The 23,823-nt window shown below is 39.5% G+C and overlaps 1 protein-coding gene across 1 annotated transcript in view; it reads left to right on the forward strand.

Annotated features, from left to right (window-relative positions):
* The window catches only part of LPAR3 (lysophosphatidic acid receptor 3), a 123,858-nt gene extending 100,262 nt beyond the window's left edge, over nucleotides 1–23,596 (forward strand). Inside the window, exon 3 of the mRNA XM_027873924.1 lies at nucleotides 21,500–23,596. Within this exon, the coding sequence (XP_027729725.1) occupies nucleotides 21,500–21,831 (332 nt within the window). The 3' untranslated portion in view covers nucleotides 21,832–23,596. The remainder of the gene's footprint in view (nucleotides 1–21,499) is intronic.
* Nucleotides 23,597–23,823: the final 227 nt, after the last annotated feature.

Below are 23,823 nucleotides of genomic sequence, written 5' to 3' on the forward strand. Positions count from 1 at the left end.
GACCCTGATTATAAATGGCAATGTATATGGATCTGTGGATGTGACGCCATTCATGGGTGGTTGAATCCCACCTTTCATGTCTCTAAAACTCTATAGAGATGCTCGAAAGCAGGTGATAATTCAACAACTTCCCCATTCCAGCAAAGGAAACATAAGGCCATCTTCCCACCAGAGGGCAGAGGATGCCCCTCGCCTACTCTGTTCATGTATTACCTAGAATAGAGCTAATGCCATGTGAATAGAAGTATTTCTGATGAGAGCTTAAGTCTTTAAGTTAGAACGATCACGTGTTATGGGTGTCAGTGGTATTTCCAAACTTAGGCTGGAAATGAGAAAGGGTTTTACTGGGAACTCAGCTCAATTTAACAATTATTAACTACTAGCAATCAATCAATGGAGCAGCTAGGTGGTGAAATGGTGGATAGAGTACTGGGCCTCGAGTCAGGAAGACTCATCTTCCTGAGTTCAAATCTGGCCTCAGACACTTAACGTGACCCTGGACAAGTCACTTAACCCTGTTTGCCTCAGTTTCCTCATCTGTAAAAGGAACTAGAGAGGGAAATGGTAAACCACTCCAGTATCTATGCCAAAAAAACCTCAGATGGGGTCATGAAGAGTCACATACGACTGAAACGATTGACTAACAACAACAAAAGCAATTAATCAACCCATACTACACGCCAGGCACTGTGCAAAGTGCTGAAGATACAAAGACAACAATGAATCGGTGCCTGCCCTTAAGGAGATTCCATTTTATTGGGGAAATAACCTGCACACGTATAAGTACTTAAACAGATATAACTTAAGAGAATATGATGTGATATATAATAGAAAATAATAAAAGTAAAAACATATGATATGACATAATAGAAATACAGTCTAGGGAGGCCCCAGCAGCTCCAGGGAGAAGGTGTGGGGATCAGAAGAGGCCTCGTGTAAGACGTGGTGCTTGAGCTGAGCTTTCAGTGAAGCTAGGGATTTGTCATAGACATGCATTTAACATGGGTTGAGTCTACGCCTTGCCCAAACACTGCGCTGAGGAAGATGAGCAAGATGCATAAAGTATGTAGCAACGTGGCAGAGATGGGGTTAGAGGTGGGAGACAAGTGCATTCACAAATAACTCTAATCCAATGTAGAATAGAGTAAGTATGTTGTAAGAAACATAGCCAAACAAAGCAAAGCCAGGAGAAGGCACTTTGGGCTTGGGAAGAGCTTGATGCTTTGTGAAGAAGATATCATTTGAGATGAGTGTGGAGGAGTGGGATTTCAACAGGGGAAGACCAGGGAAGTGGGAGAAGAAGGGAGAGTAGGATCTTCTAGAAGTAATGAAGAGCATGAGTAAAAGTGTGGAAGCTGAGAAAGGTTGGGATGGCTGTAGTGTAGACAAATGGAAATCATTCCTGCAAGCCACACACTGACTTAGAAAATCACAAATTAACATTTTCTATTGTGGTATTGAATTCTATTTAGTTAAGCATTTCCAAATTGCATTTTAGGCACTTGGGAGTTCTGTGGACCTTGAGGTGTGGATAGTGAATTCGACACCTGTGGTGTAGACAAGTTGAATCCAACTCAGATAGAAATGGGGGCCACCAATCCATACATAAAGATCCCTACAGGCTATGTGTTGACTTAATTTTAAAATATAATCTCAGCAATATTTTATTGTATTATTTATTTTGTTAAATATTTCCCAGTTGCATTTAATTTGGTGTGAATTGTACTCAGGAGTCTGGAGTGCTACATTTGGCTATAATGCAGCCAGAGGACTGTGTATCCAACACCTCTGGTACTACAATGTGAAAGATCAGTTAGGAACCTTATTGCAAATGGCCTCCAATAGTGCTGAGGAGTTTAGGCTTCATTTAGAAGGCAGTGGGGAGCTATTCATGACTTTTGAACCAACAAATGACATCAGGAAGGTCTATCTGGCATCTTGTAGGATAAATAAGAGTGAGAAAAGACAAGACAGAGGATGCCGTTAGGAGGATATGACAGCAATTCAGGAAATAATGAGAGCCTGGCCCTTGGATGCAAAGCTCACAAACACGTTTTTATGTTTTGATCCAGTTCTTATGATTTGATCAGACAATAGGGCTTTGCTATCCCCGTTTCACTCACTACACTTATACTACCCAAGGCATCCTTGGCTACCAAATGAGGTGTGTCATGCTCATGCCTTTCCAGCAAACTGTGGCAAATGTCAATGTTAGCTGGCTTGCTTGGGGGAGAAATGAGATCTGATCATAAGTAAGGAGCAGGAGGTATTTCATTAGAATTTGCCGGGTGCTCTGATTCATACTCACCCCCAAGTTATAACTGTACATATTTTTCTAATTTGGAATCCATTTTTTTTCCTCTTGGCTACAGGACCTCTAAAAATATTAAAATGAGTTTTCCTGTAGGGCTATGTTGTTAAAATATCATCAAAACTTATTCGCATTTTTTTTCCTTTTTAATTCAGTATCTGATAACATTCTCTATTCTGGGAGACAGAGATAGAGAGATGAACTTGATCTTTCTTTTCCTTAGTTCTAGTTACCTGATCTTGGAAATTACTCTGAAATTTGAGACATCATAGAATCTCTGCTTTCTATTTTTACCCCCTGAAATAATGATGTTGAATGAATATTGCCATCTTTCATGGAGAGTGAAAAGTACATTCACATTAACCCATTTAGATATAGATTATCTTTTGTCAACTCCCTTAAATTATTTAACGTACATGTGTATAGATGGTGATGTCCCACTTATTGAAAAAGCTCCTTTCAAAGCAGCTTCAATGCTAACCCTAAGCCAGAAAGAGTCCCCAAGTAAAAGTAGTTATCACAAAATATCCATAGTAGAATGGTTTCAGAGAAACCTGGGAAGACTTGTATGAACTGATGCAAAGTGATCTGAGTAGAATACAGTAACAACAATTTGGTAAAGACAAACACTTATGAAAGACCTAGGAATACTGATCAAAAATATGACCAATCACAATTCCAGAGGACTCATTTTGAAACTTGCTGTCCATCTCTTGAAAGACAGGTGATGGACTCAGAGTACAGATTGAGACTTCTTTTTCTGTTGTTGTTGTAGCAAATGCATGATTTTTTTTTTTTTGCTTTACTATGTATGTTTTGTAACAGGGGTTTTATTTTTCTTGCTTTCTCAGTTGGGGGGGGTGGTGTTAGAAGTGGGAGGAATGAGAAAACCTGTACAGTTTACTCTTTTCTTTTTTTTAGGCAATTGGGGTTAAGTGACTTGCCCAGGGTCATACAGCTAGTAAGTGTCAAGTGTTTGGTCTGAGGCCAGATTTGAACTAGGTCCTCCCGACTTCAGGGCCTGTGCTCTATCCACTGCACCACCTAACTGCCCCTACAGTTTACTCTTGAAGCCTTCATTTAGAGCTCTATTAACTTTTGGCATACAGTTCTAACAGTCCAATTATTTGGGATTTATCAAACACCAATTCATTATATGCTAAATTTTGGAAGTTTCTCTTCTATCCTGTTTATCTATTTTTTATGTTTTACCCAGTATCAGTCTTGATAGTTACTGCTTCGTAGTGCTTGAAGGTCTAGCAATGCTTTTGTCATGCAGATGGGATCCCAGATCTATCAAAGCATCAAAGGATGGAAGGATTTAGCAATAAACAGAGAATCCTTCCATCCTTTGATGCTTTGATAGATCTGGGATCCCATCTGCTTGGGCCCTGAATTATATTGATGGACTCCATAATCATTGGTATGGGGGGGGTGGGGGTGGGAGTAGATCCAATAGTATGGGTAAAGGGAGGTCAGGAACATTTCAGAGGAAAAGAGAGGAAATTAAGCTTGTTTTCATACTGAAAAATTGCCACACTTAATATTTTTTGATATACACATAGCTTCACATTGAATATTACCAGTGCCACAATTTCCTCCCTGAGCCCTCTTCATGGTATACAGAATGACAGGGGTCTGCAGGTCACCATTTGGGAAATGCAGCCCTATTACACTGATAAATTGCCTCCAGGCCTTCCAAGTGGTGTGTCGGGCTTTTTATGGGCCTTCTCATTTCTTCTCACCATGTTCTAATCTGGCCCCTACACAGCTTTTGAATACTAATTCTAGAACATCCCTTTGGGTTTGTTGATTTAAGTAACCACAGAGAGGACCTATTTGGAAGCAGGGTACTTTGTTTAATGTCCTACTTTTAAATAGAAGAGACTTTATTCCTCATCTTGAGTAGGACAGGCTATATCAGGGTACTCAGTTCTAGCTCAAGTGAATTTATTCTAGAGATGTGTGACTATGGAGTGGGGGAGTCAGAATTGGAGACCTTTGAAAAAAGGGGGAAACCATGACCTATTTTCTTTCCCATCATCTTTACCCATGAGGCTTGTTGCTAGAAATCTTCATGTTTCCATTTAAAAACAGGGTTTCTCTTATTTTTAATTACTGGGCAAAGAAGAGCAGTTGACCCTCTTTTGGCTGTATCTATAAACAGCTGTTTAGAAAAGTACGATTTTTCAAAAAGTTATATTGGTTCTTTTTAATTTTTGTTTTTAGATCATAGTCACCTACCAGTAACCGCCTCATTCCTTAGAATCCTCCCTTATATTCCCAAAACAAACCAATAGAGAAAAATTAACCAACTCACAATCTGATAGTGTATACAATATTCTACATCTGTTGTCTACTGCCTCTCTATTAAGAGGGGCAAGGTTTGCTTCGTCATCAAAGGTAGTTTGGTGTAACGAGGAAGAGCAGTGGTTCTGAGGACCTGGGTTCAAACCCTGCTTCTGCTCATGTGACCTTAGACAAGCCATCTGTTTTATCTGAAGTGTCCTTATATCTATGATAAGGGAGTTGGAGTAGATGACCTTTGCAGTCCCTTCAGGCTTTAGGGCTATGAATTACTGTAGCCTTCTATAATCAAGACGGGTCATTGGATTGAATCAGCTTCTTGACATCATTTAATGTTGGACCATAGTAGAATGTTGAGGATTGTGGGAATTTCTGAGGACGTCATCTAGCCTCTGGTCTCTAGTAGACTATGTGAAGTGGAACTTGGGTTTTAAATTCCGTTAAGCTAGATCTCTTGCTTGGTACAAGGTGAAGCAATTGTGTTTGCCTTTCTCCCGAGTTACTTGCACTTAGTAATTGTCAGCAAACTAAATTGGAATCGATATTTTCCTTTCACTTTTCAAAACCGGCGTCATCTGTTGACTGTGATCATGGTAACCTTTGTAATATAACAGGTTTAAAGTCTCTTTATACAGAACTACTAGGAAGCTTAGCATCATTCAATATTGGAGCTAGAAAGAAAAACTCTTTTCTTATCCGTGGTGGCTCACCTTGCACAGGTCAGAAAACTGAGACATAAGGAGGGTAAATGACTTGGCAAGCATTAAATTGCGGCAAAAACTAGAAGGAAATCTAGTGTTCTTAATTCCTGGTCCCATGGTATTCACAGTGGTTCTGTGTTCTCTTTAAGAAAGGAACGAAATAAGCATTTGTTAAGTACCTACTATGTGCCAGGCACTGTGTGCTTTACAAATATCTTCTTTTATCTTTACAACAACCTTGGTAGGTAAGTGTTGTCTAAAACAGACAGAGGTTAAGTGACTTGCCTAACTAATAAATGTCTGAGGCTAGACTTGAACTTGGGTCTTTCTGACTCCAGTACCCTATCCACTAAGCCACCTAGCTGCCGTCAATGTGGTCATTTCCTCCAATTATACAAATTACAATCCATTCAGGCCTATCCATCCCTTGTAACTTTTGTCCATGTCCTCACATTTCACAGAGAGGTTCGCCTTTTGGACAGGAGGGCCCTTCTTGCTTTCTCTTGGCATCCTGAGGATGCTAATTGGGAATACAAACTGTCCAATTGTTATTCCTTTCCTGTCTCCCTGGATCTATTCCATCTTCTTTTTTTGATCATATATTTCTTTGAGGACAAAGAACTCTACTCTGCTTCTCCTTTATAATTCATTGTTTGTCATATTTTATGAAATGAATGTTAGCATTGGATGTGAGATTGGAAGAACAGTACTAGAGGAACCCTTTTTTGTCCTTATATGCCCTCAAACTCCAAAACTCAGGCTCTAGACACTGTCACCTGTTCATGAAGAATTCCAATACCTTGTGGTCTGTGGTCAGTCCTTGTATGGCCCTCAATGATAATATTATGTTCTGTATAGCATCTGACCTTCCATATGTCATTCCTCCCAGGTAAGATGCAATGAAGACCTTCTGGAGAGAAAACTTTAAGCCAGAAGACTGATATTAAATAGACAGGAGTTTCAGTTACTATGGCAGAACAGTGCAAGTGGATAGAAAGCTAGCCTTGGAGTTAAGACCTGGGTTCAAGTCCTATCTCAAACACTCATTGCCTGAGTGATTCTGGGCAAATTACTTAACCTCTCAGTGTCCCAGGCTACTCTTTATGACTATAAGATACAGACCAGCTGCTGATCTGCATTGGGAAAGGAATTTCCTCCACTGGAAGTTCCCTACTGCAATGAAATCGCAAGTCTGTTAAAAACAAAAACCTGCCACAAAGGTAAGCCAGTAGGAGACGTTCCTCCTATAAAAACTGCATGCCTTCTATCCCTTTAACCTCAACCTGTACTCTTAATCCTCTCCCAGATTCAAGAACCAATCTTAGGGAGGCAGATATAAGGACTCATAGCTCTCTACTCTAGACAGTCAGCATTGTCACCTCTTTCTCTTGATCTCTTTTTCATCTCATTGCCAATGAACAACCGGATTCTTCCTTTATTCAGTGTAGCCAAGTCTTTCATCCCTCATGCCAATCTAATAACTAGATCCCTATTTGGTATCCCTATTCTCTTTTTTTTTTCTAGTTTTTTTTCATTTTTTTCAACTTATTTATTTTTAGTTTTCAACATTCACTTCTACAAGGTTTTGAGTTCCAAATTTTCACCCCATCTCTCCCCTCCCCCACCCCAAGACAGCGTGCATTCTGATTACCCCTTGCCCCAATCTGCTGCCCTTCTATCACCCCTTCCTCTTCTCTTATTCCCTTCCCCTTCTGTTTTCCTGTAGGGTAAGATAGATTTCTATACCCCATTGCCAGGGCATCTCATTTCCCAGTTGCATGCAAAAACAATTTCCAACATTCATTTTTAAAATTTTTGAGTTCTGGGGCAGCTAGGTGGCACAGTGGATAGAGCATCAGCCCTGGATTCAGGACCTGAGTTCAAATCCGGCCTCAGACACATAACACTTACTAGCTGTGTAACCCTGGGAAAGTCACTTAACCCCATTGCCTAGCCAAAAAAAAAAAAATTTTGAGTTCCAAATTCTCTCCTTTCCTCCCTCCCCACCCGCCCTCATTAAGAGGGCAAGTACTTTGTTATAGGTTATTGTCTCTCAATTCTCAAATCATCATCCTGACGCTCCTAACTGCACTCCACTTCTTCCAGAACTGGGGTCCTACCATGTTTTTGCAAGCACTGCTTGAGAGAAATCTTAACCCCTGAATCATAGCCTTCCTGCTCTTGTTTCAGATTTCTCTGACTCTATGCTTACCTCAGATATCCCTCACTACCACTGCCCACACAATCCTAACCTCCGGCTTGCTGGGTCTAGTTCAGGCCCTGGGATCACCTCTAGCATGGACTTTTTAAATAGTCTCCTATTTGGTCTTCCTACCTCAAGTCCCTCTCCTCCCGAATCCTTCCTCCACAAACTCCCAAAATGATTTTTCTAAAGTACAGGTCAGACCATGTCACTTCCCTATGGCTCCCTATTACATAAAAAATATAAGCTGTCTTTAGTTGTTTTTTTTTCTAAAGTCCTTCACAATCACTCAAGTACCCATCAATCTTTCCAAACTCTAGCCCAGACAAACTGATCTACTCACACATGATACTTCGTCTCCCATCTCTGCTTTTTTGTCCTGGCTGTACCCCATGCCTACTGTGAACTCCCACCTCAACTCTACCTTTTAGAATTTCTTGTTTCCTTCAAAATCAGGAAGACCTGAACAAGTCTTGCTCTGACACACTCTGACTTTGTGACCTTGATCAAGTCACTTCACTGTCAGCACTGTATGCAATTCCACATAAGTTGCAGTGAAGATGCTGACCAGCAATGACAGAAGTTTCTCAGAGGAAGCTCCTTAAGCTAATGAAATTATGGATCCAGCCCTCATCCTTCTCTATTTTTGTACATTTTGTCTCACAGAACATAAGCTCTTTGAAGGCAGATCACTACTCCATTTTTGTCTTCCTATCACCAGCAATAGTACCTAGCATATAGTTGGTGCTTAATAAATGATTGTTGAGTAACTGATTGATAGGGAAGCCTTGTTCCTATCACTCTTATGTTGGACTTCCCTTTCTTATCAACAGTTGAACTGCCTGGACCTCCACCAATTGCCTCTTCCCAGCATGCACTGCTAGGATCTACTTGGATTGCCCACCCTAGTGGATCCCTGTTCATGCCTTGTCTGCCCTACCTTGTAGCTCACAGAGTCCTGGCAGTGACCCCCTAATTCCCACCATATTGACAGCCTTATTCTTCTTCCACATTGGAATGCCTTGTTCTTTTCCTCTGGCTGCTAAAGCCCCTCAGTCTAGTTAGCAGCTAATGTTTGATCCCAAGCTTGCAGTATTTCCTTATGAGTGATTCTTAAAAAGGGAGGTGGAGGAGATAGATCCCAGCATTTGGCTATTTACACAGTTTATGATTTCCAACTCAGGCGCAAGTTAAATGACTAGAATTAGGCCGTGGCCATACTATACACCTCTGCTTTAAATCTTCACCCATAAGCCCTTGGCACAGAGATTTTCAATTTTCCAAGCGCTAACCACAAATTCAAAACAAGTGTGTGAAACTAGCAGTTAGCGTTGAAGGATCTGGCTGTACAAACAGCCAAGTTAAGTAATGGCAAATGCATCATTTATGAAATCTTTCATCTCCCAATCATTCCTTTTTTAATAGAATCTCAGCTTGCTTTTTATCTTACCGAGGATGCTTGTAAATAACAATTGTGTTCATTCAGTGTACATCCTTTAATTACTTTCTGCATAAATATCAAGCCGCCCACTTACAGAAGGATTGAGCTTACACAACATTTTTTAAACAAACCACATTGAAAAGCTTTTTAGCTGTACACGAGTTCCTGAGCAATGGGTGAGTACTTTAACGTGAATGTCCTCACAGTTAGCATGTGATTTATTCTACATTACTGGGTGGTAATACTTAGGCAGGATTTTAAAAACAATCATGGGAAAATTCCTTTTCAAATAAGGAGAAAACTTCTTGAGATGGTGTCCACAACTGGATTTTTATGGAGAGTTATAATTTTCTATTTTAGGGCATCAGACAGGCCTTGTGGCTTGGGAGGTTGGTTATCACTGGGGTCCTTTTGCTTTTCCTTGGGTTGAGAAACAAAGGAAACCAGACTGACCTTATTTAAAGGGTGTCCTCTTCGATGAAATTAGTGCTTTGGTCAGAGTCGATCTGATACAAGGTCTACATTACACATGAAACCTTTTTAAAAAAATGTTAAAAATGTCTTACGTGTCACTCACACAACTAGATTTGGTTTTTTAAAAAATAATAGAGATCTTTATTCTCTCCCTCCTATCCCCACCCCCCTGTCTCATTTAAAAAGAAGAGAAAAACAAATTCTTTGTAAAAAAAATATACATAGTAAAGCATTTTTCCCCATTGGCTATGTCAACCCCACCTCCACAAATACATATACGTACACACATATACATATACACACATACATATATAATATACATATTATATATACACATAGACATATACAGTATACATATTTTTGTATATGCATGCAAATAAAAACATATATACATGTGTGTATGTATATAATTTTCCCCCCAAGTCCATCACCTCTCTCTGGAAGGTGATGGGTAGGAAGAAGATGCTTCATCATTGGCCTTCTGGAATCCTGGTTTGTCATTGTGTTGATCAGAGATGGGTTTTTTAATTACATGCACCAAATCACATAATGAATGCTATGAAAGAAGAATATGGCTTCAAGGCTTGCTCAGTGAAATAGAAAGGTATAAAACTAATTGTAGGATTTAAAGTGTCAGATAGAAGTCGAGGTCATCACCATGTGAAGTCTGGAATCTGAAATTTGATCGAATTCAGTGAACTCATCTTTATTCCCACATGGGAAGAGTCTTCACAGTTTTCATAGTATGTAGGCCCATGTTAACCTGTCAAACTGTTAATCTGGGCATTCAATAAAATATTGTGATAACTCCCAGCAAGTATTTATTGATTGTCTAACTACAGAACCATGTGAAGAATAATAATATTAGTTGACACATGTAGGGTTTTAAGATGAATAAAGTGCTTTATATACCTCTTGTCATTTGAATCTCCTAGTAACTGTGTAAGGAAAGTATCCCAGATCGTATCATTCCCATATTATAGATGTGGAAACTGAGGTTCAGAGAAGGTAAGGGACCTGTTTATGGTTCTACAAGCTAGTGAGTAGGGTGGAAGAGATTCAAACCTAGTTTTTCCTAATCATTTCTAGCATCATAGATTAGAGCTGGAAGGGATTAGAAGTACTGTCGTCCAACCCCTACATTTTATAGATGAAGAAACTGAGACCAGAGAGGTTAAGGGCTTTGCCCATGATCATGCGAGTTGAATCTAGGTCTTTTCATACAAACCCAGTGTTCTTTCTATTTACCACAAAATACTTTCATTAAATTTCCCTCAGATGCATGAGTAAGAAGTAAAGAAGACCTAGGATTCAAATCTGGATGCCCTAACTACCCATCTGGAACTCTTTATGACATGATGCCTCTAGTCTTCCTTCATTTCTCTTGTCAACATTATTTTAATTTTTAATAATGTTCAACAGCTTCAATTCAACTGGCTTTTCTTTTTTGTTTGTTTGCTTTTTTTTTTTTTGGCTAGGTAATAGGTTAAATGACTTGCCCAAAGTCACACAGCAAATTAAGGGTTAAGTGTCTGAGGTTGGATTTGAACTCAGGTCCTCCTGACTCCTGGGCCGCTGCTCTATCCACTGCACTACCTAGCTGCCCCAAACTGGCATTTCTTAAATCCTTACTATGTGCAAATCCTATGCACTGAGGGAGATACAAAGTTTAGGTAGGACCCATCCCTTGTCCTCATGGAGTTTATAGTGTAGCAGAGGCATAAGACAGAGTTCAGTGGATAAAGCACTGGGCCTCGAGTCAGAAAGACCTGAGTTCAAATCTGGTCTCAGACACTTACTAGCTGTGTGACTTTGGGCAAGTCACTTAACCTCTGTTTAACCTCAATTTCCTCATCTCTAAAGTAGGGATAATAATAGCCCCCTACCTCCCAGGATTGTTGTGAGGACCAAATGAGATAATAATTGTAAAGTGCTTAGCACGGTGTCTGGCACATAGTAAGTGGTATTTAAATACTAGCTATTATTGTTATCATTTTATTATATATTATATATAATTATATATATTATATTATAATTATGTATTATATATATGACAAATGAGGGGAAACAAAAGAGCGCAAGTCTTTCTGAGTTAAGTCCTTCTCAATTACTAACCATTTCCAGATTGTTAGTTTTGAGTAACTTAATCGGCAGATTCTGTGTTCATTGCTATTATACCTCACTCAAAGCTTGTTGTTTGATTGATATCATGAATACATCAAATAATAATGAAGTGTTTTTGTTTCTATAAAGTACTGTTTAAATGGAACTTATTTAATCCTCATGACTGCTAATAATAATACCACTTCATAGACCATGAAGCCTAGATAACGTTGCTGAGTCTGGTTCTTGAACTGATTATGTATTCATTAAGTTTATTGACTTTTCCTAAGCTTTCTGTGACCTTTCTATCCCGTCTAGTTACCATGTTAACTCTCTCCTGCCTTTCACAACTAAACTTTTAGGAAAAGTTGTCTATACCAAATGTTTCCACTTCCTCCATAGTCATTTTCTTTTTAACCCCTTATAATTTAACATCCACTCCAATGTGCTCAGTAGAGAGGTAATTTGCAAACACCACTGTATTGAAAATGTTCTCGAAGGTTGCCAATGATCTCCTCATCACCAATCCATTGTCCTTTAATTTTTTCTTATTCAGTCCTCCTTGAGGATTTTTGGAGTTTTGATGCTGCTGACCAACCCTGCTTATTGAATATTCTCTCCTCTCTTGGTATACTCTACTGGTTCTTTTATGAATTTTCTAACTACTCCTTTTCTATTTCTTTGATCACTTTTTATCTTTTCCCCCAACTCTTTCATGTGGGTGTCAACCCAACTGTCTGTCTTTGTCCTTCTTTTCTGCTCCCTCTACTTTCACTCCCTGGTCAGATTTAGCCACCGAACATAGATAGGACTCCAGATCTACATCTGTAGACCCAACCCCCGCTTCTGAACTCTAGGTCCACATCTCTAATTAGCTCCTAGCTCTCTCCACCCAAATATCCTAGCCTGAGACCCAAAGTAGCAAACCTCAAACCTAATGTATAACTCTCTTCTTCTAAATCTACTTCTTCTCTTCACCTTATTGTTTCTGTCATGGCATCCACCATTCCCCTAGTCTCCAAAGTTCATAACCTGATTGATTGTTATTTTTTGGCTCCTTTCTCTCACCCTGACTCTCATATTTTGAGTTTGTTACCAAGATCTAAGACTTCCCTCTCCGCAAATACGTTCCTCCATTCCTGATGGGAGGAGTGAACCCCCTTGCAGGCCTTTGTTACCATCTTGCTGGCTGATTACAATGACCTCCTTGCAGGTCTCTCTTATTTCTTAAGTTCCATGGGAGTTCATATCTCAGAGTGACTATAGAATGTTGGGGCAATAAGGGAGGGAGTTATAGAGGACATGGGATGAAGTCTGGTCCCAGAAAGAAGGAGGGGTCTTAGATGAACGGAGATGAGGGTGAAAGACATTTAAGGTCTGAGCAAAGAAACAGAGGCAAAAGTGGTTACAACATGTTTTCGGGAACAGTGAATAGTCAAGTTTGGCTTCTGGTATCCATTACATTGATTGGGATAATTTGTTCCAACATTGCTTCGTAATTTCTAGGGTTGCTTATTTTATCTTTTTAGAAGTCTCCCAGAACCGAAGTCCTCTTTTCTTGAGTTCACAGAAATAACCAGAAGCTCTTCAGTCTGTACGTAAGGACTCCAGGGTATCAGTAATCAGGGCCAGCTGCATTAGGCAGTTTTGGATGGATGTAGAGATTTTGTTCTAATCAATTCTGGCTTTTTAACACCTTATAAATCTTCCTCCAAATATACCCTGTGACTGGGAGAGGAATAACTCAAAAGGATCTGAGCTGTGTGTGGGGCTTGAAATTCATAGATTAATAGAATTGTCCAGTTTTACACTTGGAAGACTTGTTGAAAGTCATCTAATCCCACATCCCACCTGAGAAAGGAAGCACATTTACAGTGTCCTTGACAGATAGCCATCTACCTCCTACCTAAATTTCCCCAGTTAAGGGGAGAGAACTCTGTACCAGGGCATCCTATTCCACCCTTGGGCAGCACAACTCAATAGAAATGATTTTCCTTTCCTTTGCCTTTAGTAACTTATACCCCTTTGTGCTCAGAATGAATCTTTTCCCTTGTCTGGATGATAATTATTTGAGCATTTCTTGGGATTTCAAACTAGAAGGTACCTTAGAGAGAGATCATTTAGTTCAGGGGTTCTTAACCTGTGGTCCATGAACACTTACTGTGGAGTGATTTCAGGGTCCATGAACTTTTAAAAATATATATTTTGATAGCTATATTTCAATATATTTGATCTCTTTGAATATTATATATTTTATGCATTTAAAGTATTCTGAGAAAGGGTTTAGACAACCAAAGGGTTAGGGTCCACTACATTAAAAAAAAAAAAGGGTAAAAAACCCTTGATCTAGTCTAACTCTCTCATTTTACAGTTAAGGAAACTGAGGTTGAGAGTGATTAAATACAGAGGGGCAAAGTAGATGGTGCTCTGGATTTAAGGTCAGGAAGACCTGGGTTCAAACCCCTCACCATACGCTGACTAGTTATGTGAGCCTGGCAAGTCACTTAATCTGGGATCTCAGTTTTCTGCATCTGCCAAATGAAGGGGATCAGATTCGATGAGTTCTAAGATCCCTTTCTATTCTAAATCTATGATCTTATGAGCCTGTGAACTCAACTAAGTAAATATAAAGTGATTTACAAATAATAAAACAATTTAAAGGGAGAGAGCATTAACAAACAGGGTAGTGATGGTGATGATGATCAGGAAAAGCCTTCTGTAGGAGGAGATACCTGAGTAGTGTTTTGAAGGGAGCTATGAGGTGAAGGTGAGGAGAGACTACATTACTGACATGAAAAGACCATCTTTTTGGGTGACCTGGGCTCAAATACCTCCTCGGATACCTAATAGCTATGTGACTGTGGGCACTTCTTTATGCCTCAGTTTCCCCATCTGTAAAATGGGAATTATTGTAGTGCTGATATGACAGGATAGTTGTGGGGATTAAATGATATTTCCTAAGTGCCTACTAGTGCCTGTTGTTCTAGGCATTGGGGTAGGTTAATACTTTTAATGATGACATCTATTTTCACAGTTTTTACTCTACCCTCCAGCATACTTTGAAGAGCTATGTAAATGCTAGCTTCTGTCCCTGTGATTAGAGGGCTGGAGGGTAGAGTAAGACAAAAATTCCTCCCATAACCTCTTTTCATAGGGGGTACAGAAATCTGACTATTTCTTTATTTTCCACCAGCTGCTCTGCTTGGTTTTGACTCCAGAATTGTTATCGTGCTCCAGGTACCTTCTGGTCCACCCCACCCCCCAGCCCTGTTAAGCTGCCTTTCCTGTATTATCTTTCCTCATTTAGATTATAGGCTCCCTGAGGGCAGTTATTATAGAGCCTAACATATAGTAGGTGCGTAATAAATGTTTATTGTATTTATTGTATTATCTGTGACTTTGAGAAGTCTAATTTCTAGTTTTTATTCAAAGGTGATAAAAATATTAAATAATATGAAATCAAGCACAGAGGCCTTGTGGCAATCTCCGCAAGACATTGCTTTCACCCCCACGCCCCAACTTTGCATTAATCCACATTTGTTGAATGCAGTTGCCTAGTTTCTATAAATCTTCCTAAATCTTTCTACATTTCACACTTTATCTACTTACTATTATGGCAAACTTTTCAAAGCTTTAGCCTAAATCAATATACGCTATGGCTCTGGCACTCCCCTTGCTCTACCAGAAACAAATACATCCCAGCTGATGAAGGGCATGACTTAGTAGAAAGTATTCTGGTTGTAAAATCAAGATAGGCCTTGATTCTAATTCCATGTCCAATACTTGGTGGCTTTTGACCATGAGCAAATTACTTTATATCTGCAAACTTGTTTTATCATCTACAAAATATACAAACCATTAAAGTGTGAGCTGCCTCTAGAACAAAGATTTAGAGATGAGTCCAAGGTTTTCATTCTACTGTGGGTGCATCCTTTTCTGGTTAGGCTGTGGAATACCTGGGAAGTGAGCTAGAGTCAAAATGCCCATTGATAAAATTTTTGTGGGGATTGGTATAATGATGGGGAAAGAATTTTAAAGGATATTATGGAATTATGATCATGACTCTTCCTTCCTTCCTTCCTTCTTTCCTTCCGTCCTTCCTCCCTCCCTTCCTCCCTCCCTTCCTTCCTCCCTTCCTTCCTCCCTTCTGTGTTGAAGGGCAGGGGGCTCAGAGCTGTAAGTCTCATAGCTACATAGTGGCACATAGTGAAAATACCAAAAAGATGGCCTATCAGGTAAATAGTACCGTCCATTTAGAGATGTGTCTCAAAGATAGTGTAGCATAGGAGCACATGACTGTCTCTGCTGTGAAGTATAAGCATCATCTGAAGTCAATCCCAAAGAGCTTTGCTCATTTGTTTGATAGGGCGGTTTGTTGTTCTATACAGTAAGCACGGCCTTTTGTTTCTCAGTAGAAGAAGGGCTTAATGTTATCTTAAGGACCTTCCAGTTCAAAATGCTATGATGCTATACTTGAAGTGATAAGGTCTACACTTTGTCAGTCTTTTATCTCACCCCAAAGCCCACCTTTGGCTCAGGTAGGATGTAGGTGGAACAGTTGGGTAGGACAAACTCCTTCTTCCTTTTCAGGTTGGACAAACTATTCTCTTAACCTGACTCAGGAACTGTTTGTCAAGAGTTGGTTTGGAATACACAGATATCACACAGAGAATGAACTGGCCAGGGTCCAGTTTTTTGTTCAAATACAATTGATTGATATCCTCTGGAAGAACAAACCATAAAAAGAACTTTCATCGATCACCAGAGCTCTACTCAACTCTTTGTTTTTTCAGGGTAAAGAGGAAAAGAAAAAAAAGACTCACTATGGATTTCTCTAAGCAGAATTGTGAGATTATGCTAAATTTAGGCTTCACCATTTAGCACTTGTTAGGATCCCTGCTGAAACAAATAGACTCTATAAAGTTAGCAGAGGAAAAACTTATCATTTGTGTAAATTATTTTCAAAAGGGCTTTGACCATTAAAACTGATTTTGCTGTAAAATCTTATTTTGAGAATAGGTCAGGTCATTCCAAGGTCATTCTGTTTTTTGTTGATTTGTTTTAAATATCTCATAGAGTAATAGATTTAGAACTGAAAAGGGCCTCAGAGGCCAGTCGACTCCCTCATTTTACAGATGAGGAAACTGAGGCAAACAGGGTTAAGTGACTTTCCTAGGGTCACACAGCTAGTAAGTTTCTGAAGCAAGCTATGAACCTAGGTCTTTTTGACTACTAAGTACACTGCTTCTGAAAACCACTTTTTACCGGAAACTGGGATTTTGATGAGAACAAAGCCTTTCCAAATAAATAATTATAGCATCTAAAATGAACTGAAAATAGGTCTCACATGGAGAGGCACATAATGGATGTGCTGCTGGCTGTAACATATAACAAATGAGGAACTGTGAAGAATTGGAGAAAAGGATGTCATTAGGGAAATCTACAGTAGAAAAAGATGGGCTGGTCATATGGAAGGAAACAAGCATTTTAAAGTACCTACTCTGTGCCAGGCACTATGCTTAGCACTTTACAAAGCTTATCTCATTTAATTCTGACAATAACCATGCGAAGTAGGGGCTGTTATTAGCCCCATTTTCAACTGAGGCAACAGAGACAAACAGAGGTTAAATGACTTGCCCAGGGTTACCCAGCTAGGAAGAGTCTGAATCTGGATTTGAACTCAGATCTTCCTGACTCCAGGCCCTACGATCTATCCATTGAACCACTGTGGAGAAGATGGAGGAATAACAAGTAGACAGTGCTATATTAAGAGAAAGCAAGGAAGAAGGCATTGAGTCCTCTGGGTGGACCCCTTCGGGCAAATGTATACAATGTAAACAAGAGTTTTCAAGATGAACAGGCATAAAAGGGGTTGAGATCTGTATGTTGGAGGGAACATAGTTCAAATCAAGGAGAGCCCATATTCATTTAGGCAGACTCCTATTTAAGAGTTAGGATACACAGCAGCTCAATTTGAAACTTCCAGAAAAGACTTGACTTCATCATTCCCATTGTCATTTTCTTTTCTTTTTTTTTTTTTAGGCAATTGGGGTTAAGTGACTTGCCCAGGGTCACACAGCTAGTAAATGTCAAGTGTTTGATCTGAGGCTGGATTTGAACTCAGGTCCTCCTGACTTCAGGACTGGTGCTCTATCCACTGAGCCACCTAGCTGTCCCTCACGTTATCATTTTCAATTTGTAATCACTTCCCGTAAAATACTATTACCTAGAAATGGGGTTTTACAGTCATTATGATAGAGGAGACAGGGGTGGGCAACCTGTGGCCTCATGGCCACATGTGGCCCTCTAGGTCCTCAAGTGTGGCTCTTTGACTGAATCTAACCCTAACCCTAAATTTGTTCTGTGAAGTTTGGATTCAAAGGGCTGCACTTGAGGACCTAGAGGGCCACGTGTGGCCTCGAGGCCACAGGTTCCCCAACCCTGGTGGAAGTTTACTGATAGACAGCAGCACTTCATTTTATTGCTTTTCTTGGTCCCGGACTGTGTATTTATGGTTCAGTGTGATGGTGAGATTAATGGAAATCTCGGGAATCAATACTGAAAATTCGATAAGCTCAACTTTGATATCTTCTTAAACCTGCCCGCTTATTGGTCTAAGTATTAAACTGCAGTTGAGATGGTTAAAAGTGGAGATGGCTAGGCATATCAATGGCACTGGATACAAATTTTTTAAAACATATCAGTACTGTGAACTAAAAATTTGCAACACCAACCAATGAGCAAGCAAATATAGTACAGGGTGAATCTTGGGGTAAACCTGGAATGATTTTCCTATTAATAAGCGTCTATTAAGTACTCACTGTGTACAAGGAACTATGTTCGGGTGTTGAGGTTATAAAGAGAAAAATAAAGAAGCACTTGCCCTCAGGGAGCTTATACCCTAAATGTGTAACAAAAACCCCTCAATCACATCCTGATCAAAGAAAAAGAAAAAAAATGACAGAATTTCACTGAATGTTTTAAAAAAAGTAAAATCAAACAAATTAACAAATACAATTACTTTTGCTTTGTACCTTTCCAAATTCTCCTTTAGCTCTATTACCTCTGACTTTGTTCTTGTATATACGTATAGATGGATGTATAGATGTAGTATATATGTATAGATATAGATGTACATATTTACATGTATATATTTATGTATATTGTATATATATTTATATACATACATATAATTATGCTCTATGGTTATTCTCTTTAGTTCTGCTGTTCTCATTTTTCATCTCTTCAGGGGAGTTGTTCCATATTTCCTTATATACTCTGTGTGTATGAGTGTGTATTTACAGCACCATAAAATCCCATTGCATCAATATGTCATAATTTATTCACCATTCTCCAATTGTTGGACATATGGGTTGTTTCTAGTTCTTGTTGTTGTTGTTGTTGTTGTTTTCCTTTTGCTATTATAGCTGAAGCTGCAGATGGGACTATTTTTGTACAGTTAGGGGACACTCAATATGTATAGTTGTATAGATTGATTAATTGGTTGAAAGTAGGATGCAGAAGCAGGAAACAGGGGTCCCTTCTATTTTATAACTCCTCTATTCTGTCTTTGTATAGAATTTATAGCCTAAAACCCGTAGATCCTTTTTAAAAATTATATAATTTTTTAATCAGCAAAAATCTGCCTTCTTTCCCTCCCATCTCAACTCTCCATCCCCCAACTGAGAATGAAAGAAAAGTAAAGTGGTACAATCCGTTACTGGGCAATTCAGAGTTGGTTGTGTGTCCTTAGGTAACATTTTAATTTTTCCAAGTTTTGCAACTTTAGTAAAAACCCTGTCTCCAGACAATAGTCTGACATTTTGACATCCGGAAAGTAACTGCGTGCCCAGGGAATGCACTCTTTTTCCCACAGGGATTTTGAGGAATTATTCCATTTCTAAAGGGGTAGTGGGGGTGAAGGACCCTTAACATCAGCTACAGTAGCCACAGCTTTTAAAGTCTGACTCATCTAGTTCTTCTAATCTCCCAACAACATAAATAATACCCCTTTCCTGGGTGTCACCCTGTTGAAAAAAAAAGCAAAACATTTTTCAACAACAGTAGAGCCTACTGGCATTTGTAGATGAAATATGCTTTTTTTTTTCCTTGTGCTAATGAACTGAAGTAAAACTTCAGCAAAGCAGAATATTTGGGAAGTGGAGTGTTCTGATGAGTTCAATTTTCTGCTTATTTGAATATTAATCGGAAAGTCGAATATTTATTGAATTCCAACTATGGATAAAGGTACTGGTTGAGATGTTATGGGTATTGCAGAAAGATATAACCTTGGTCAGTGTTGCTGAGTAGAAAGTGTGTTAGACTTGGTGTTAGGAAAAGAATCTCAGCTGTCTCTCTCTAAACTAGCTGTTTAACCTTGAGCAAGGGGGCAGCATTGGTCAAGCAGAGGTTGGCTTAGCTCCCCCCAATTACTTTTTATATAGTTTGTATTGACTTAGCTATGTCCATGTTGTTCTCCTCAAATGGAATATAAGCCCCTTCAAAGCAGGAACTCTTCTGGCTTTGTATGTGTTGAATTTATAGTCTACTAAAACCCCTAGATCATTTTTAAAAATTATATAATTTTTTAATCAGCAAAAATCTGCCTTCTTTCCCTCCCATCTCAACTCTCCATCCCCCAACTGAGAATGAAAGAAAAATAAAACCCCTGTCACAAATATATAGTCAAGAAAACAAATTTCTGTGTTGGCCGTGTCCAAAACAATGTTTCGTTCAGTACTCTGAATCCTTACTTCACCTCACTATTAGGAAGAAGGTAGCATGTTTTGTTGCCAGTCTTCTGGAATTGTGACTGGTCATTAAACTGATCAGCGTTCCTAATTCATTCAGAGTTGTTTGTCTTCACCATTTCGTTGTCCTTGTATAAATTGTTCTCCCGGTTCTGCTCGCTTCTATTTGCATCACTTCATATAAGTCTTTCCAGGTTTTCCTGAAACCATCCCCTCCCTCGTTTCTTGTAGCACAATTGTGTTCCATCACATTTATATACCATAACTTGTTCAGATACTCCCCAATTGATGGGTACCTCCTCAGATTCCCATTCTTTGCCATCTCAAAAAGAGGTGCTATAAATATTTTTATACATCCTTGGAGTTTATTTTGTTGTTCAGTCATTTTTCAGTAGTGTCCTATTCTTCATGACCCCATTTGGGGTTTTCTTGGCAGAGACACTAGAATGGTTTGCCGTTTTCTTCTCCAGCTCATTTTACAGAGGAGGAAGCTGAGGCAAATAGGGTTAAGTAACTTGACCAAGGTCACACAGCTAGTAGGTGTCTGAGGCTGGATTTGAACTCAGAAGACGAGTCTTCCTGATTCCAAGCCCAGCACTCCTACGCACTGCACCACCTAGCTGCCCCAGAGTTTATTTTACTTAGGGCTAATCCCTCCCTTAATTACCCTCTGTCTAATTCCCTCTTCCCCCTTCTCTCCTTTCTCTCCTATTTCCCTGTTGGCATAAAAATTTATTTCCATATACAACTGGGTATGTGTCTGTTTGTACATTCATCTCACCTTTGACTAGTTCGGATGAGAATGAGGTCCGGGTGTCAGTGTCCCCCCACCCTCACCCCTTCCTCCTTGTTTGTATAGATAGATAATTACTTGTATACTCTGATTATGTGAGACAAAATTCCCTAACCTTCCCTATTTTATTCCTCTTTCCCTCTTTCCGTACCCCTGGATCTTTTCAGAGAAACTATGGTCTGACCATGCCTCTCCTAAACTACACTCACTTGTAAAGTCAGTTTTTGGAATACAAGTGTTAAGCCAACATTTATTCTGACATTTTTTTTATTATTAGATTCAACCCAAAGTTCCAGGCTGTCTGGATCTTTTTGGACTGAGAGTCTGTGATCCATTGTGATTTAGAGTGTGGCCCTGTAGAGATGAGGGAAGACCCAGGTTTTCCAATCTTACCATTTCCTCTTTTCTTCCTTTAGGAGCCTTTGTTGTGTGCTGGACTCCTGGGTTAGTAGTCCTGCTCCTGGATGGTCTAAACTGTACTCGCTGTGGCGTGCAGCACGTCAAAAGGTGGTTCCTGCTGCTGGCCCTACTCAACTCTGTCATGAATCCGATCATTTATTCCTACAAAGATGAAGAGATGTACAGCACCATGAAGCGCATGATCTGCTGTTGTTCTCACGGCGAAACCCCAGAGAGGAGGTCTTCCAGGATTCCATCCACAGTCTTGAGCAGGAGCACCGACACCTCCAGTCAGTATATGGAAGACAGTATTAACCAAGGGACGATATGTAACAAAGGGCACTCCTGAGCTTGGGACTCACCTTATATCTGCCGCGTGGGGGGAAACCCTCACCACCCCGGCTCCAGGGACGTCCCCTTCTTTCTCTCTAGCGTGTGAGCGATAGTCATCACGCAGAGGAAATCCCTTAGAAAAATAGATGTTACGAGTGGTTATTTGTCTTTAATAGAGACAAAATCCAACATCATTTGAAGTCTTAATAAATCAGTGTAGTTTTAAAAGCATACAAAGTATGCTATAAAGAGAAGACACAAGCCATTTAGAAAATGCCCCAAGAGGAGCAAACGATATAGCAGAATCATACTTATTATTGCATCTTCCCCCCCTCCAGTGCATTTCTGTGTCCTGGGAAGTCACACTTTTTAACTGATTTCTTTTGTTTTCTGAGGATGCAATCAAGAGATTTTAGGCTGGGGATTCTTCATCTAGGGTCCATGGGCCTTAGATTTCAGAGGGACACAGGGCATGAACTTGGATGGCAAAAAAAAATTACATCTTTATTTCCATGTAGCTCATTTCCTTTGTAATCCTATATATTTTGTTTTATGCATTTAAAAAGAAGATTCTGAGGAAGGCTCCGTAAGTGCTAACAGACTGCCAAAGGTATTCATGGCACACATGCACACAAAATGAAGAATCCGTTCTGCAGCTCAAAGGATGATTCTTGACCCATTTTCTCTATCTGCTTGCCAAACCTATGTAAATGCATGTATTAACATTTTTTTTAAAAAAAATGCTTCAATGCTGAAACATAATTCTACAAATGAAACTAGTACCAGCAGCTGAACTTTTAATAGGAACCCTACCTGCAGTGAGAATCAGTGTAGACCCAAGGTACAATCTTCTTTTCTTTGTTTTAATTAAAATCAAATGTAATTTCTGGGTTCCAGATGAATTGCTTAACTGAAATAGTAAATCTTTTAAATAGAAATTATCTTCACTTAGCATGCATATGTGTGTTTGCACATATCTGTGTATGCATTTGCATGTCTAAACACCAGGATGCATTCCCAAGCCATCTGATTTAGGGGGCCCTATACATTCTGCAGCGCGATTCACCCTTGGTGGTCTAAGAAACAAGGGCTGTAACAGCAGACACCCCAGCGGTGGGACTTCAGGAAAGGAGAATGAAAGTGATGTTGGAAATCAAGATGGGTCCATTCCTTGCAGGATCTCCTCTGAATCAAGGCCTTGGGTCTGATGTGCTTACCCCAACTGGAGGCCCTGTTTTTCCAGATGGTGATTTTGAAATCACTGTCTTGCCTGAGTCTCTCAGGATGCTTCTTTACCCTTCCCATTTTGCAGTAGACTGCAGACTATCTTCAAGTGGTTGCTTTACCTGTGGACTAAATTCCGATCAGGGATAGATTCTGAGCTTTTTGGATGAGCCCAGTATGCCCTGTACCAAGTCAGTTTGGTACAAAGTCTAGAACATTTAAAGCACAGTAGGCCATAGCCACCATTTTTATAGATTATAAAGCATTCTGATTTTTAAAAAGTGTAATATCAAGTTAGTTGTCATAGTATTTATGTGGTTTGCTTAAGAAGTTTACATTTATTTTTTTTTTTTGGCATGGATGAGCAAAAACTTCTTGGAATGAGAAGATTTGAAAAGTGATATTCTTAGATTGTCTAGTAAAGATAGAGTGTTCTGATCCCAAGGTGTAGACCACCACTTGACCTGCCCCACCCCCAACCCACCCCTCCAAAAAAAGATATAGAGAGTTTGTGAAACCATTTACAAACCTACCCTTCCCTCCCTCTCCACTCAGCCTCCTAATAAAATAAGACTTCTTCAAAGCCAGGTTTCATTCTCTTTTGTTAACGGTCATTGTTGTTTTTTCTGTCTGTTTTTGAAATGAAAATGTAACAGTGTTAATGAAGGCACATTTCTATTGCATAAGAAAAATCCAACCTTACCACAAAGTGCAATCTTGGGATGTTTTATGTTGGCATTTCAGAGCTGCAGCTGGCCAGAGGGTGGAGAAATGGAAATTGAAT

The sequence above is a fragment of the Vombatus ursinus genome, unplaced genomic scaffold, assembly GCF_900497805.2.
Source record: "Vombatus ursinus unplaced genomic scaffold, bare-nosed wombat genome assembly UNPS02014803.1, whole genome shotgun sequence".
Taxonomy (NCBI): Eukaryota; Metazoa; Chordata; class Mammalia; order Diprotodontia; family Vombatidae; genus Vombatus; species Vombatus ursinus.